Source organism: Lissotriton helveticus, chromosome 10 (genome assembly GCF_964261635.1).
Source record: "Lissotriton helveticus chromosome 10, aLisHel1.1, whole genome shotgun sequence".
Classification (NCBI taxonomy): Eukaryota; Metazoa; Chordata; class Amphibia; order Caudata; family Salamandridae; genus Lissotriton; species Lissotriton helveticus.
In genome coordinates this window covers 24,013,173-24,031,770 of record NC_136071.1, presented here as the reverse complement: position 1 = coordinate 24,031,770, position 18,598 = coordinate 24,013,173, and the positions used below count along the sequence as shown (strand labels likewise).

The following is an 18,598-nucleotide window of genomic DNA, read 5'->3' as shown; positions in this document are numbered from 1 at the left end:
GGTCTTGGCCAAATTGGAACGCAAAGGCAGTGAGGAAGATCAAAGACATTTGTCATGAACTTCAGCAATGATTGAAGTTACAGTAGATACCGAGATGGGCAGTAAATATAGAGTAACAATATAGTTGGAGTCACTGAAGTGGCTGAGGACATACTTAGATGGGCGGTTGGTTCAAAGTAGTGATATGTTTAAGACAGAGGTCAATGGATGGGTTAGAGAATGTGAGCAAGGATACCTTCATAATGCTGAACTAATGCTAGATACTTTGATAGATGGCTAATCACAGTATGATATGTTCAAGGTCTTGGTTAGATACTTCGATGGATGGCTAATCTACAGTGTGATATGTTAACGGTCGCCATTAGATACTTCGATGTATGGCTAATCTACAGTGTGATACGTTAAAGGTCTTCATTAGATACTTCGATGTATGGCTAATCTACAGTGTGATACGTTAAAGGTCTTCATTAGATACTTCGATGGATGGCTAATCTACAGTGTGATACGTTAAAGGTCTTCATTAGATAACTTCGATGTATGGCTAATCTACAGTGTGATACGTTCAAGGTCTTGTTTAGGTACTTCGATGGATGGCTACTCTACAGTGTGATATGTTCAAGGTCTTGGTTAGATACTTCGATGGATGGCTAATCTACAGTGTGATACGTTCAAGTTCTTGGTTAGATACTTCGATGCATGGCTAATCTACAGTGTGATACGTTCATGGTCTTGGTTAGATACTTCAATGGCTGGATAATCTACAGTGTGATACGTTAAAGGTCTTGATTAGATACCTCGATGTCTGGCTAATCTACAGTGTGATAAATTCAAGGTCTTGGTTAGATACTTCGATGGATGGCTAATCTGCAGTGTGATACATCCAAGGTCTTGGTTAGATACTTCAATGGATGGATAATCTACAGTGTGATACGTTAAAGGTCTTGATTAGATACTTCGATGTATGGCTAATCTACAGTGTGATACGTTAAAGGTCTTGATTAGATACTTCGATGTATGGCTAATCTACAGTGTGATACGTTAAAGGTCTTGATTAGATACTTCAATGGATGGATAATCTACAGTGTGATACGTTCAAGGTCTTGGTTAGATACTTCAATGGATGGCTAATCTACAGTGTGATACGTTCAAGGTCTTCGTTAGATACTTCAATGGATGGCTAATCTACAGTGTGATACGTTCAAGGTCTTGGTTAGATACTTCAATGGATGGCTCATCTATAGTATGATATGTTCAGGGCCTTGGTTAGATACCTTGATGGCTGCCTAGTCACAATACAATACATTCATGGCCTTGGTTAGATACCTCAATGGATGGCCAGCCCAGAGTACGATACATCCAGGGTTTTTGATGGATGGCTAATTAACAGTATAATCCGTTCAGGGTTTTGGTTAGATACCTTGATGGGTGGCTAGTCCACATTATGTTATGGCCAGAGCCTTAGTTAGATAATTGAATGGGGGCTTGTCCACCGTACACTACATTCAGGGTCTTGGTTAGATACCCCATTGGATGTCTTGCCCACAGTGCGATACGTTCATGGTCTTGATTTCATGCCTCAATAGATGTCTACTTCACAGTACAATATGTTCAGGGTCTTGGTTAGATATTTTAGTGGATGGCTGTTTCACAGTACTATATGTTTAGGGCTTTGTTAGATTCCTTCATTGAAGGCTACCTCACAGTGTGAAACAGCCATGGTCTTGTTTCGATACATTGATAGGGGGCTGGATCCTCTATACGATACGTTCAGGGTCTTTGCTAGGTACCTCGATAGATAACTAGTCTACAGTACCATACAGTCAAAGCATTGGTGACATAGATCGATAGGTGCCTAGTCCACGGTATAATAACATTAGGGTCTTGGTTAGCTACCTCACTCTATGGCTAGTCCACAGTAGCATTCGTTCAGGATCTTGGTTGCATTCCTTAATCGATGGCTACATCACAGTATGATACCATCAAGGTCTTGGTTCGATACATCAGTAAGAGGCTGGTCCACTATACGATACGTTCAGGGTATTTGATAGATACCTTGATAGATAACTAGTCCACAGTACCATACATCCAGAGCCTTGGTTACATACATCGATAGGTGACTTGTCCACAGTATGATAATGTTAGGGTCTTGGTTAGCTACCTCAATGGATGGCTAGCCCACAGTACCATAAATTCAGGGTCTTGGTTAGATCCCTTCATCAATGGGTATATCACAGTATAATTCCACCAAGGTCTTGGTTCGATACATCGATAGGGGGCTGGTCTACTACACAATACGTTCAAGGCCTTTGCTAAGTACCTTGATAGATGAGTAGTCAACAGCACCAGTCAGAGTCTTGGTTACATACATTGATGGGTGGCTAGTCCATGGTATGATAACGTTAGGGTCTTGGGTAGCTACCTCAATGGGTGGCTAGTTCACTGTACAATAGGTTCCGATTCTTTGCTAGATAGTTTAATGGGTGGCTTGTCCTCAGGATGATACACCCTAGGTCTTAGTTAGATACTTTGATGGATGGATAGTCCATAGTGCAACCAGTTCATGGTCTTGGTTCGACGTATATATAAATGGGTGGTGAGTCCAGAGTGAGTGTACATTCAGGCCTCAGGGCAAAGGCTGGAATAATTCCATAGATTCAGGAATGTCCTTTCTTTCTTGGTCTTAGGTACATCCCTGAGGGCCTGCAGTGCTCCTGTGGCCCAGACTGGTACACGGTGAACAACAAGTGGAACAACGAGTCTTACGTGCTCTTCCTCTTCTGCTTCTCTTTTGGTGTCCCGCTCTTCATCATCATCTTCTCATATGGCCGGCTCCTCTTCACCCTTCGCGCTGTAAGTGCACTGGTTTGAATATTGACCAGTTCTTCTGTAAGAAGGTCAAGACTTGTCCTAGGCAATGCTACCTGTGCTGCACAGGCTTTTTTCTGAGCAAAGCTTGGTCACCTGCTACTGACTGTGTTGTGCCGGCTGTGTATTTGCAGGAGAAGTGTGTAATGCTGCTAGTCCTGCTCTGTGGGTGGAAGAAGCTTGGACTGCTGTACTTGAGATAGAAACCTGACCATGACTGTGTGTGTGCAGCTGCTCTTTGTGCTTGGACCATGTCCTGTCCCAATAGAAGCATTGCAGGGCTGCTGAGATGTTCTGTAGCTGCCACGTTAACAGTATGCCAGCCCCTTAGAGAAGGGAGGATAAGATTGTAGCTGTTTTGGTAGACGTTTAGTAGTACCCTCCTGAAAAGAGCAGGTAGCTTCTCACACCACCTACTAGAATGCACTGTACCAGCAGGGGAAGGGATAGAGGGGTTCAGTGTCAAAGGTTATTCTAAACCACACACTTGTAAAAGTACCTTCTTCGGATACCCAACCTTGCACAACGTCATGCGCAACTGATCTTCAGGCTCATACCCGCGAAGCGTTTTTCTGTATGAAGGCCATTGCCTTTGCTAGTGCTTGCCCAGGGAGGGACCTGCAAATATTAGGCTTTTCAACCAAAGATTGGTTTGAAGCCAAGCCAAAGCATTTTGTTTAAAATCTTGGAAATGGTGCTCGCCAGACGAATCGTGAAGACCCATCTTTTTTCAAAATGTGTGCAGATCATCAAAGCCATCAGATGACTCTTGGCCTGCAATTTTCATTTGGGGTGACATAAAGAGGTATTTCATAAGCAGAAGGGAAGGGTGTTACTTTTAACGTTCAACTAGTATTGTAGAACTCTGATGTGCTGTCTCTTTAGAAACTGATTCTATGGAGTGGTATGGTATGGTATGGTATGGTATGGTATGGAATGGTATGGTATGGGTAACTGGACGGGAGGCTGCTGGCGAGTGGCAGCGCTGGAGAGATTCTCTAATAAACCTACTATTAAATCTTTCTGGGGATCTGGATTGTGTCTTTTATGGAAAGACCTCCTCTTCATCGCCAGTGTTAGCTTCCCTTAGTAAAAGGTAGATTTTCACTTTGAGAATCCTTGTTTTTTTTAAAGACCTTTATTGTATAGTCCGTAAATAACACAGCACATAGCCTACAACCTCCTTAGGCCGGCTGCATTGAATGTAAGTGACATGCATTGTTAGTGAGATAACACAGCCGTTTTAGCCGACGACCCTGGGGTCCGGCGGCGTATCAGAGTGAAACATGTACGCATCACACTTTGGAAATCTCGAAAAATAGACAGGTCTATGGTTTTTATGTGTTTTTATGCAGTAATGAATCTCCGGTGTCGTATACATGCTATCAGCAGTCCGTGATCGTATGCATCCATGGTTAGCATCCATGGCAACAGTAAACAGTGGAAACGGAAATATGAAAATCATGGATCAGTCGCATGTGATACAACGTCATAGTAAGCAAGTAGATCAATGGTGTGCTGCAGCAAGTCAAAGGAGTAGTCGCATTTGTTGGCGGCAATAGGGAGAGATCGTCAGGGCCGTATCCGGCGAGCCTGGTGTCTCAACTTTGAGAATCCTTGTTATGCCATTTTAGAAAGGGCTCTTTATTGTTTTTCCAACTGTCATTTTGTACACAATGGTCATTTTATGACTACATAGAGACTTATTCACAAACTGAATTTTGTAGTATGTAAAATAGTACGACAGTAGATTTAAGGGCTTATTCCGAGTTAGACGGTTTCCAGACCGCCAAACCCATGGTGGCGGTCCGACCGCCGTAACCTAGGCAGTCCGACTGCCTGATTACGAGTCTGGTGGTCGAACAGCCACCCGCCCGCCACAACGCCGCCTGCACCAGCAGGATTTTGGATCCCGCGGTGCTAACGGTGTTCAGAGTGGGTAGGAATGGAGGCGGTGCCGAGCCTGGCACCCTCGTCCATATTCTGGCTTGCATTTCTGCAAGCCTTTTCAAGGCGGTGAAACCAAAGGAGGGGGCATCAGACAGGGCCCCCGGGTATGGTTGCCCATTTTGTTATGTCACTGGGGGCACATGTTGTTCCCCCCTACACCTACACTGTTGTGCGTGCACTGTGTGGCTTGCATGACATGGTGCATGCCAGCAGTGTGTGCACGACAGTGTGGGCGTTGCTGGGCTGCTGCATTGGCTTCAGGCTCACTCAATGAGCTGAAGAATGCAGACAGCCAAGACTGCAGCTGGTGCATCGCTCGCTCGGAGATCCAGTCGTAATGCGCGGTCTCAAGACCGCCGGCATTGCAGTCTTGTGGTGGATTTCGGCCTCAACGGTTGGACCGCCGAAGTCGTAATAAGGCCCTTAGTCTCAAACTACAAAATGCTATTAGCTAACCCTCAGCTGGAGACCTGCCCCACTCCTATCTTTTCTGTGTGGAGGTCTCTACACCCCTAGGTTTACGTTTCAGTAACAAATGTGGAAGAGACTGGCTGGAAAATGAGGAATACTTACTTAGGAAAATTTAAGGAGGAGTTAAGAGATGCACATGCTAACACAAACACACACCTCCATGAATAAACTCATTGCAATTCAAACACAGCATTTCTAAAGTCACTACGGCCTTAAAGGTATCAAACTGGTTTAAATGTACTTCAGTGTAGCCCTGGAGTAAGTCAAGCGCCACACATGGCTGCTCACAGCTCCTGCAACACACTCCCATAAAAAGCAGTTAAATAATTACATTATATTAATATTTAAGGATGACATTTCTTTAACATTTGTGTTTAAACATTAATATTTTTAAATTAGATTCATATATTTAAATGAATTAATTATTTAATACCCATTTAATTTGATGAGTTAATGTGCTGTGACATATCATGTTATTAGTTCTAGCTTAAAAATTCATATACACATACATATATATATATATATATATATATATATATACATATATATATACATATATATATATATACATATATATACACATATATATATATATATATATATATATATATATATATATATATATATATATATATATATATAAAAAACACAGGTTGCCCTCTTGAATGAAGCCGCACAGCCAAGGAATGAAGTAAAGCAATTTATTGCAGATGAAGGCTGCAGCCTGCATACCAAGACGATGTCCTCGGAAAATAAACGCCCAACGCGTTTCGTGCTTCCCCAGCACTTGGTCACGGGCATATATATATATCCAATTACCGCTCCGGCGCTTGAAACCACCAAACGGAGAAAGACAAGGACTCCAGAATCAGCTTACACACTGCTGGCTGCAGTGACTTTTATTTAAGAATAGTGTGAGATATCGGGCAGGATGACGCGTTTCGGCTAGCGTGTAGCCTTGCTCACATAACCCCGCTGCTCAAACAACTAGATTTAAATACATTGGTGACTGTGCTCATGTGATTACTTGAACTACACAGGTAATGAACAGTGAAGACATACTGCGATATAAACTACAAAACTGTTTTCTAGATTATAGTTCCAGTACAAATGCATATATATTGAACATTTCATCATGTCAACTGATTATTTCTTACAGTTAATTTAAGATATTACCTGTCCCAATACATTTGTTATAAAATTAGACAACAACAACTTTAATAATTTCCCCTGTGGTTTACAATTGGGAGATCTTTGCCACAGTGACAGTAATCTGCACCCACATGTACTATGCTACTAATAGTAACTTTACACTTGTTAAATCCTATTGTAGGAGGCTCCTCACACTGATTTGAGGGGGGGGCATGCAAGTCTACACCGGGGTGGAACTTTACACTCAGAAATGGTGAATAGCAAAAAAGCGTTATACCTAAGTGTGATAGTAAATATGCACATGAGTAAATATGCAATTGCATATTTACCTTTGTGGATAGGCGGCGGCCCCTGAGACCGGGGCTTGGATAGGTCCCTGAGAGCAGGGCTTTGACTCTGCCTAAATGTTGGCTTCCTTGACTACAGATTGTGATGTAGGTGTGTGCTTCTGCTGAACAGGAGTGCTTGTATAGCAAGGTTGGCCTGGTGGGAAAGCCTAACACAGCAGGACTGAGGAGGTTATGGTGTCAAGTCATTGATCAAAGCTATCAGCCTGCATTGTTTATTATGAAAAGTTACGATAAAGGCAGTAGGTCTGACTTATTCACTGTGAGAAGCAGATTTATAGGCGATCGGTGTTTAAGAGTGGATTGTCACTACTCGGTTAAAGCTTGTAGTCAGGGTTTCATAAAGGGGCTCTCACAGGTTACCATAGGAGGCAAGAGGTTTGGTTTGGGTACCCCTTCTGACAAACAGTTGGACTTGAAGATTTGCAAAGGGATAATATCTGTTAAACCCTTTTCAAAGGGGTTGAATGTTGTTTTGCCAATTGAAATGTTATCCATATTTGTAACGTTGCTGTCTGTTTGCCTGACAGCTGCGGCGTGAGAAACCTTATGCCTGATACGCTAGGCCTGAATCAATGACGGTGTCAAGCCAAGAATACAGGTTACAGACCTGATTAGGTTAGCTGGGAAAGTTATGTCACATGCCATAGGACAGATCTGTTTATTAAGATGACCAGGACAGTAGGCCTGGGGTATTGATTGTGAAATCCATATGTTAAAGCCAACAGGCCTATAAGGGTGGATAGTCATGGCAAAATGAATCGGTCTGCAGTCTGGTATTGCGTTACATAGGTTATCGTAAATTACTAGAATAAGCAAGCGGTTTGTGTTGTTCCCTCTCTGATAAAAGCTTGCAAATAGATTTGTTAGCGAGAATTCTTGGAAGGCCATCCTAGGAAGGGCTGTATATTTTTGTTGATAATCTTTCCAACTCTAATTTTGTACATATTCCCAATTTTCATGCCCGTATAGTTGAGGGTTACACCGTAGGAGAGCTTATGCTTAGTATAGTAGGTTGAGGGGCATATTTACAAGGGCTTTATCTCCGCTGAGATAAAACTATCGCCCTATTTACAAGAGGGGCTAACATGCATAATCGCATGTTAGCACCCTTTTTCCTAACGCCTCCCTTTGCATCTCTGAGATGCAAAGTGGGTGTCACTGGGCGTTCCCCGGATGGACTACCTTGCAAATATCGCTGATGTTCACATATCGATATTTACAAGGCTGCCCCAGCATTTTAGCACACGTTAGTTTTTGGAGAAAATGCAGACTTACCTATCCCTAACATTGGGGTGGATTATGCTGAAACAACCCTGTGGGTCGTATCAGCAAGGTTATCGCCGTTTTGCAGGGAACATCGCTGAAAAACCAGTGATGTTCCCTGCAAAACGGCAATAACCTCGCTATCTCTGGAATCTTTATCGCCTTGGAGAAACGCGTTGAAAATAACGAGCTACCAGGGCGATAAATTCCAGAGATAGCCTGCGATAACAAAATTATTGCTAAGCACGGCCAGCGATAATTATCGCTGGCCGTTGATAATATGCCCCCAAGTTGGTTTACGTGATGGGTCACTTATAAAGCGTATATTCCTGATTGTTTCATTATGAAAAGTCATGTGAGCTACTGTAGGTCTGATCTGTTTATTATTATGACAATTGACAACAAGTACTAGGCCTGACTTATTTATTGTGAAAATCGTATTTTAAAGCCTTAATGTGTCTAAGGGTGGACTGATATTACACAGAGAGGCCTTTGTTACATGTAGTCACACAGATTACTGTAGTTTGCAAAAGTTTGGTGTTGGTTACTTCCTATACCAAACCCCAGGGGTAGACGATTTTAAATGCGATAATCCTTGCTAGACCCTGTTGGAGGGCCTGGCAGGTGTAGTTGTCTTCCTGCCCCTGTAATGGAAAAACACATAAAGACTCTGCATACATATGCATACATAGAGGGTTTTTAGGTCTTCCCTCTCCTGTTTATTTGGATGTCATTCACATTATATTCCTCAGCATAACGCGTAGGGGAATGAGTTAGCCCATTTCGGCAATGGCATTTTGTCTCATAACATTTGCGGATGTACGACGGTACAACGCGTGGTATTACCACGTGTACCGTTACAACGCGTTTTTTACAACGCAAATCGTTACTACGACTTGCGCTGTATTCGTGCTGGACTTAGAATAGTTACATTTACTATTCCAACACCAGCCTACGTACAGTAGGGAAGGTGTTGGAATAGTAAATCTACTATTCCTTGTCCTTGAGCGCCCTCCAGCGCAAGTCGTGGTTACGACTTGCGTTGTAAAAGACGCGTCGTAACAGTACTGCGGGGTAACATCCGCGTTGTAAAGGGTGTTCCCCAACATTTGCATGTTTGCCTGAAAATGAGTGCACTTCAGTGTCTGGGCTGGTGGCCAGTCCTTTAGTGATCCATTTTAACATTATGTCCTCTTTCATTTCTATGTTTCTTCTCTCTTACTATCCTAAGAGCCCGCTGCCCCTCCCAAGACAGTCCTACAAGGCAGCTTGCTTATTGCTCACTTCATTTCTAACGTGCTGCATCCTGTGTGGTCACTGTTTCTAAACTGGACGGCCACCTTGGAATGGTATTGTCCATAGTGTATCCTTGTTTTAACTGTTCAAAGATGGCCACCATGTTTATAAGCCTTATGTAAGCCAATCAGTATAACAGTGATACAGTAAAGCATTTCAAGATGGCCGCCAGCGAGATGTTTACTGAGCGGCCATTCTGGAATGGCATTGTGCATGGTGTATTATTATTTCTTTGCTCCAAGATGGCCAACAATTTACTTTACATGTGTAAACAATGATAAAATATGTACAATGCACTTGCAAGACAGTCACTCACAACTATTTTTAATTTTTTTTTTATTGCAAGCATATGTCCACCAACTTTTATTCTTTCAATTTTTCTCCTATATGTTAGTTGAGTTTGTGTGTCTGTTTTATTGCTAATGGGTAAGTGCAAGACTGTGTCAGTGGATGGATGATGGGATGAATGAGTTCAAGCATGAGTGACAGAATACATTTTGCTGACTTACTGAGTGCCTAAATTTATTAGTGATTGAAGAGCCACCAGACCGCTTGGCATTGCCAATGCTTGTTTGTGAAGAATCCGCTTGAGGCATATAATAGGAACCGTAAGGTAACACCGGAAACCCTCCCTTAAAATACAAATGAGAACAGATCCAGCATAAACTGCCTTTAAATCCTCACCTGCTTTGTTGCTTATGCAATGCTGCCATCTTGAGGTCACTGTGTTTCTGTTTTCCCTATACACATAAAGAACATGCTTTCCTCACTCTAAATGCGTGACTTTTAGTCATTGTTAGCAAGGGTGTGAGACAGTCACCTGCAGCCCCTGCTGTGCAGGCGGGCCCCCAACCCTTCAGAGGGCACCCTTTCATTTTAAGATTATTGAATATTATCAGGGTTTTAAGGGGGCCGGGTCCCTTCGGGTCCCAGACCAGGTAGTAATTAACAAAAGATATTGAAATGGGCCCCTATAGGGCCTTATATATTTATGCCCTTGACTGTAATGGCAAAAACACTGATCGATTTAGGATAGATGAATGTAATAAACGTTAAAGTAATTCATGGTCATCCAATCATTGGCCTCTCTGCAGAGCGCACAGAGTAATGGTCACATATTCCAGTTGCAGTTTCGAGTTTGTGCAAATGTGTGAAAGAAAGTAAGAAAGAGATGAGGTTTAAGATATTCAGATGGACGAGATGTGGAGAGAAACAGGGCCTACATGTCTAACATAGAGGGAACATAACAGACATGTCTGAGATACTTTGCAGTCACTGATCCTTTCCACAGGCCTCAGTGATGCTTAACTCAGTCTCACAACTTCAAAATTGAAACATTACATTTTATTTATTTACATCAAAATAACTGTTGCTACTCGTTTATCTTAAACAGCTAACAACCATTGATAAATCCAATAGTTCTGGGTTATTTTAGGTGTACGCCAGTTACTGTGTTATGTCTGGATTCAATAACAGAAAGCACAGAGAGGAACCAAATACCGGTTGGGTGGCACACTATGAAAATCACAGAAATGTACTTTACATGTTTAAGCCACCCCCTTAATTAAGGTCCCGCCCATTTAAGAGACCCCTCTCTTTACTTGTTTCATCCTACTTAAAGCACCGAACATCTGCAAGATATGGGAGACCCTGGGGCCCTTCATCACAATCTGCGGGGGGATTCCATTGTTTTGTGTTTTTGCCACTGGTTGTTATACACCTTGGGGCAGATTTACAAGATCCGTATGCCACATTTGCGTCGCCGCTGTGTCACTTTTGTGACGCAGCGGTGGCGCAAAGCCAGCGCCATGCTGCGGGGTATTTACAACGTGACGCATCTAGGGAGATGCGTCACGCTGTGAAGCCCTGCACCACATGTGTGTGTTCCGTGACAGGGGGGGGGCGTTCCGGAGCAGGAACGCCGCTGAAAAGTGGCTGAGTGAAATCTACAAGATTTCACTCAGTCACTTTTACGTCCATGCTGCATCAAAACCCTGCGCCTGCTTGAAGCAGGCATATGGATTGACGCAGCATGTTAGGAATAGGGGCACCTGAGCCTTGCTGGAGCTGCGTCGCACGTGCGTCGCGACTCCAGCAATGCGCCGCCTTTCCGCCGGAGGATGCGACACGCATCTGCTCATCCGTGCGCTGCGGTGCGCCACATTGTAAATATGGCGCATCAGTGGTGGCGCACGGGTGGGCAGATGCGTCGCAACTCTTCTGGCGCATCCCTGCTGATTCGCAGAGATGCGCCAGAAGTTGTAAATATGCCCCCTTAGGTTCCTATATTATAGGATTATTGCTGTTTTCTGCCGCATACTTTGCCCTTTAGCTTGGCGTGCAAGAGGAAGGTAGATTGTTACAATGCACAGTATTTGCTAGTTAGCGGGTTATTACATGATCAGGCACATCACATTAATATATTTCTCTGTTTATTATTCTTGCTAAAATTATGGACAAAAAAACGAAACTAACAAAAAAAAAATGTAAACAGTATCAAATCTTTAATAAAAATCTCACATTACATCATAAGAACTCGATGGCCCGTACAGGTACAGCATTGAAGAGTGGAGAAGTGTGGCTCAGTGGTTAGAGCGGCAGACCCTGATGCAGAGGTCTAGCCCGGGACCAGGGTTCAATTCCCCGCCTCGGCGGGTCTTGGGCTCAAAAATTCCACTGACCTGATAATTCTCGCCTCGGTGACTATTCTAACCATGGGACCCACTCTGCAACTCTGGGCAATAGCTTGCTTAATCTCCACAACGGCCCCAACAGCACTAGGATGCCTGGCTTCACCTTGGGGGTGCCCAGGAGTGGACACCTCATAGGGAAAGCCAGGATGGGTTCCACAGTGGTATTCGTACAAGCGCCTTGAGACCCTTGCGGGTGAGTAGTGCGCTATACAAGTATCAATTTACATTACATTTACATTGATGGCCATGTTTTCTTATGTTAAAAATTGATGAGTAATATCACAAATTAAAAAATGAAATCAACAAATTATATATCAATAATAAACAGAGAGAACACAACAGACAATACACTCTCTTCATCACATGCTAATTTGTGCAGATCAACAACACGACACATGATTGTACGGATTAACATCTAATCTATCCGTATGTGCCACAAATTTAGCAACATATAAGAAAACAGTGCTAAAGCCACATAGATCTTTATTTTTGTGTATGCGAGTGCTATTTGACTTTGTTAATGTTTTTGTGGCAGGACCAGAAGGCTCAAGGTTGGAGGAAGCGTGTTGGGGGCAGGCACATATGGGAGAGTGGGAGGAGAGTGGGGGCAAGCAAAATGAGGGAGGTGTGGGGAAGGTGGAACAGAGCAACAATACAAAGGACAGAGGGAACAGGGCTAGGAAGCAACATGGTTGAGATGCAGGGGAGGAGGGAGGCAGCAGAGTGGACAACAGGAGGAGGGCAGGGGGGTGGTTGGGGCAAGAGCACTGATAGTGGGCGGAGGGAAAGAGACAGACCGCAGACTCATGAACTCTTACAGCGTGCATGGAAACAGTAAAAGAAAAGTACCCGCAGAAGCGCGCAGCCGGTGGAAGGATACCAGTTGTAGACAGGAAACAGTACTTGGTCCATGCTCCCTGGCAGGGACATACACTGGAAGCACCTAGAGGAAGCAGGGGGTGAGCAAGAGGCCCTGACCAATAAGAAGTAAGGACACAAGAGTGATGTCAAAGCCAGCCAATGGTAAGCAATGGTAAATAATGGATGGCTCTCAGCCCGTTTTAAGATCTGTTGGGGGTTTGCAAAAGATTTAATCGACAGTGCATGCGCTGTCTCGAGTGAAAACTAAGAATGATGAAGTAACAACGACTGATAAAGCATGGACAGCAAAGAGTATAAATATACAGGGTCCGTGATCACAGAGAGCCCCACAACTCAGGGTCTGTCATCAAAGAGACCATAAACATACAGGTCTGCAATCACACACGGTATAAATATACCGCGTCTGTAATCACAGAGGGAATACATATGCAAATTGTGTAATCACACACAAAATGCACAAAGATACAAAAATAACAAAGGGCACAGGTATACACGGTCACTAATCACAGAGGTCACAAATACACAGTGTTAGTACTCACATATGGCTTACATGAGTAGTATGTGTAATCACAGGGGCCACAAATGTACAGTGTCTGTAATAAAAGAAGTTATAAATATTTAGGGTGTGTAATAATAGACTTACTGGGTCTGTAATCACAGAGTGGATAATACAGGGGCCTGAGTCCATGGACACTCAGGGTCTGTAATCACAAATGCTATTATTATACAGGTTCCATAGTCAGAGAGGGCACACATTTACAGGATCTATAATCACAGAGGCCATTAACATACAGAGTGTGTAATCACATAGGTCATAAACATACGGGTCTTTAATCACAGATGGTATAAACATGCATCGTCTGTAATCAGAGAGGGTATAAACATGCATCGTCTGTAATGACAGATGGTATAAACATGCATCGTCTGTAATCAGAGAGGGTATAAACATGCATCGTCTGTAATGACAGATGGTATAAACATGCATGGCCTGTAATCACAGAGGGTATAAACATGCATCGTCTGTAATGACAGATGGTATAAACATGCATCGTCTGTAATCACAGAGGGAATAAACATGCATCGTCTGTAATCACAGAGGGTATAAACATGGATCGTCTGTAATCACAGAGGGTATAAACATGCATTGTCTGTATTCACAGAGGGTATAAACATGCATCGTCTGTAATCAAAGAGGGTATAAACATGCATCGTCTGTAATCACAGAGGGTATAAACATGCATCGTCTGTAATCATGGATCGTCAGTAATCACAGAGGGTATAAACATGCATGGTCTGTAATCACAGAGGGTATAAACATGCATGGCCTGTAATCACAGAGGGTATAAACATGCATCGTCTGTATTCACAGAGGGTATAAACATGCATCGTCTGTAATCACAGAGGGTATAAACATGCATCGTCTGTAATCACAGAGGGTATAAACATGCATCGTCTGTAATCACAGAGGGTATAAACATGCATGATCTGTAATCACAGAGGGTATAAACATGCATGGTCTGTAATCACAGAGGGTATAAACATGCATGGTCTGTAATCACAGAGGGTATAAACATGCATGGTCTGTAATCACAGAGGGTATAAACATGGATCGTCTGTAATTACAGAGGGTATAAACATGCATCGTCTGTAATCACAGAGGGTATAAACATGCATTGTCTGTAATCACAGAGGGTATAAACATGCATCGTCTGTAATCACAGAGGGTATAAACATGGATCGTCTGTAATCACAGAGGGTATAAACATGCATCGTCTGTAATCACAGAGGGTATAAACATGCATCGTCTGTAATCACAGAGGGTATAAACATGCATCGTCTGTATTCACAGAGGGTATAAACATGCATTGTCTGTATTCACAGAGGGTATAAACATGCATCGTCTGTAATCACAGAGGGTATAAACATGCATCGTCTGTATTCACAGAGGGTATAAACATGCATCGTCTGTAATCACAGAGGGTATAGTCTTTAATCACGGAGGGTATAAACATGCATTGTCTGTAATCACAGAGGGTATAAACATGGATCGTCTGTAATCACAGAGGGTATAAACATGCATCGTCTGTAATCACAGAGGGTATAAACATGGATCGTCTGTAATCACAGAGGGTATAAACATGCATCGTCTGTAATCACAGAGGGTATAAACATGCATCGTCTGTAATCACAGAGGGTATAAACATGGATCGTCTGTAATCACAGAGGGTATAAACATGGATCGTCTGTAATCACAGAGGGTATAAACATGCATTGGCTGTAATCATGGAGGGTATAAATAGACCAGGTGTTAAATCACAATAGACACAAATGTACCGGTCATTAATCACAAATGGCTTAAATATAAAGGGTTTGTAATTCAGGAGAACGCAAATACACATATAAAATAAGTGCGAGTGGTACAGTTGCTGGGAGGGGGGCCACTTTGGGCTTGGGTGGTGGTAGATTTTAAGAGACTTACTAGAGCTATGAGGTATTTAGTCAACTCAATAGATGAATCTTGAGATGGTTTTTGAAGACAGTAAGAGAAGGTGCAAAGCCTGATGTGAGTAGGTCCGGCATTCCAGATTTCCCAGCAGCACCAGAGAAGCCGCAGTTCCACGCACCCCTTGTTTGTGAGTTTCCCTCTTTGAATCTCTCACTGCATCTTTACTTTTTGGTGAGATACTTGGAATTGTCCACGTGGACAGCATTATAGCTAAGTTGGGGCGTCTTATCCGTGGTTCTTGATTCCAGAGGTAGCCAACGCGCAGGAGTTCAGTGACTGAACTTCTTGGTATCAGCGACAAGTCGAGCAGCAGAGTGGAGGACAGCTTTGAGAAGAGGAAGAGCGAGCGAGCATTGCCCTGGCTAGCTCTTTGAGGAACCATCGACCATTCATGGAAAGAAAAAGCCTCATGTTTCAAATGAGCTTCAGTGGACGCCTAGCTCTCTCGCCGCAACTGCGATACGACTGAAGTGAAGCCTGAGTCGAGATTAAAGCCTTGGGATTTAGCAGTTGAGGCAATCTTAGGGGCAGACCCAAAGGATTTGAGCTGCTTCCTCCAGGCAGAGAGAAGGAATCCTACCATTTTCTTTGGGATTTAGAAGGGCAAATTCATTGTTAGTTTCATCGGAGTCATCCATTCTGTATCTTGGATAGGCAGGGGCGGGAGGGTAGTATGAACCTTTACAATTTGTCATTGGCTGACCAATCGTCTCAGATGAAACACAATGACACCAAGAGTCCAGCCAGTGGAGTGTACAACATAGGGTTGTATGTCATTACAACGCGGGCTTTTACCCCGCATGCCATTACAGCGCGGGGATTACAACGAAAGTCGTTACAACGACTTTCGCTGGAGGGCGCTGGATAGTGGAATAGTTTAATTTTCTATTCCAACTCCAGCCCACGTTGACAGTAGGGAAGGTGTTGCATAGAAAATTAAACTATTCCCTATCCAACAGCGCCCTCCAGTGAAAGTCGTTGCAACGACTTTCGTTGTAATCCCCGCGTTGTAATGGTAGTGCGGGGTAATCCCCGCGTTGTAATGGCTGTTCTCCCAACATAGCATCACAAGAGAGAGGGGGGGGTCTGTGTTCAACACTAATAATTTAGTATGGTGACTAAGTACAGTCACTCCTACAATCACTAGACACACAAGGAGGTGTTGTAGACATCTTAAATGGCACTGCGCCAGGGTCAGTGGCTACGCGTTGCTATAGCTGGTGCCATGTTATCGTTACCTCCATCACTAACCTTTGTGGTTTTAAGGGACAGTTAAAAAGGTCTTGCATAGGTATGGTTCCCTATGCCCTTCGATTCTACATGATGCATAACTCCTTAATTTAGAGTTGGTGATAGTTATTTGTGAATGTTATTATGTTTACGTGTTTAAAGAAAACAAGGGAACCCAATATATAAATAAGGACCCTGGGTGTCAACTTTATATTGGTAACAATGGTCCTTAAAAAAGCATTAATGACAAAATAATAAATTTAGACCAAGATTAGTGCTATATTCCACGGTGTCCAGCCGGTTGTATGTCATGACCACGCGTGGTATTACCACGCGTGCCATTACAGCGCCGGGATTACAACGAAAGTCGTTACAACGACTTTCGCTGGAGGGCGCTGGATAGTGGAATAGTTTAATTTTCTATTCCAACTCCAGCCCACGTTGACAGTAGGGAAGGTGTTGGGTAGAAAATTAAACTTTTTCCTATCAAACAGCGCCCTCCAGCGGAAGTCGTTGTAACGACTTTCGTTGTAATCCCCGCGTTGTAATGGCATTGCGTGGTAATCCCCGCGTTGTCATGGCCGTTCCGCGTCCAGCCGGACACAAAATTTAATCAATCAAGTAAATGTTTCAACATTTTGAAGAGCAACAAACAATAGAGTGTGACGCAGTCCTGCATCCAGAACACAAAACAGAAGACAAATACATATGAACAGTAAGAATTTCAGGCAAAGGACAAAGGAGGCTTTGAGTTAATAAGAATACATGACAAGCTATCCATAACACTATTCCCACTGATGTAACACAATGGTTTTTACGTGTGAATCTATTCCATAGGTCGACGACCCTTTTAAAGAGATAATGGGATCATCATCAGGACGGTTTTAATACATGCCTGAATGTAAAAAAGCTGCCTTCGATAAGGAATTGGGCTCTAGGGCTCCAGTTCCGGTTTAGCGATATGAAAAGTCTAGCTGGGACATGAATAACGGATGTATGACATTACAACGGACGCTTTTACAACGCATGCCATTACGACGCAAGTTTTACAACGCAAGTCGTTACAACGACTTGCGTTGGGAGCGCTGGATAGTGAATAGTTTAATTTACTATTCCAACTCCAGTCCCCGTGGATAGTAGGGAAGGTGTTGGATAGTAATTAAACTATTCCCTATCCTAGAGCGCCCTCCAGCGCAAGTCGTTGTAATGACTTGCGTTGTAATAGTTGCGTCATAATGGTAGTGCGTTGTAAAGGTTGCGTTGTAAAGGATGTTTCCCTGAATAACTGCATGGCTCACAGTGGAGCCGCTAGAGATTGCATGAGGAGCGTGGTTAAAGCCCCAATAAAGCTCGCGGTGGAGCAAATCCGAATAGTTGTGGGTAGAGCTGGTCTGCAATGCGATACCAGTATTGCGGGTGTCGGTGGCCGGATCGAGGGACTTGACACCAGAACCTGGGCTTCTATTGGAATTCTCTTGGGCATATTATCAAGCCCCCTATCGCCACTTTAGCTGCAGTTTCCTTACGCTAAAGCGGTGATAATGTTTGCGCCGTTCTTGATAATATGGCCCTACGTCCCTTGCCTCATATTGTTGTGCCTGCCTGATCAGCCCACTTGAAAAGTGCTCATAAAATACGTGAGTCCTGATCAAAAACTGTGCAGAATGGAATTTCCATGAGGAATTCTGTTCTGTACAATTATAAGGGGTCCAGTGTTACTGCACCCTTATTTACTTTGTGGGAACAGAAACCTAATTTTACCAGCAGGTAAAATCACTGTGGAAAAGGCTGCATCGTAGCCCAGAACCCTTTCATGACTCGTGATAAAACCTCAGACAAGGCATGGGGGAATTACATGCCCCCACCTGCCAGCCAACATTCTCCACACCTACCTTCATCCTCCTCACCCTCTCGCTACCCCTTCTTACAACAGCCCTCTG

The 18,598-nt window shown here is 43.4% G+C and overlaps 1 protein-coding gene across 1 annotated transcript in view; it reads left to right on the top strand.

Annotated features, from left to right (window-relative positions):
- The window catches only part of LOC144785005 (blue-sensitive opsin-like), a 114,840-nt gene that overhangs the window by 36,025 nt on the left and 60,217 nt on the right, over positions 1-18,598 (top strand). Inside the window, exon 3 of the mRNA XM_078664124.1 lies at positions 2,685-2,850. Coding sequence (XP_078520250.1) covers positions 2,685-2,850 — 166 coding nt within the window. The remainder of the gene's footprint in view (positions 1-2,684; positions 2,851-18,598) is intronic.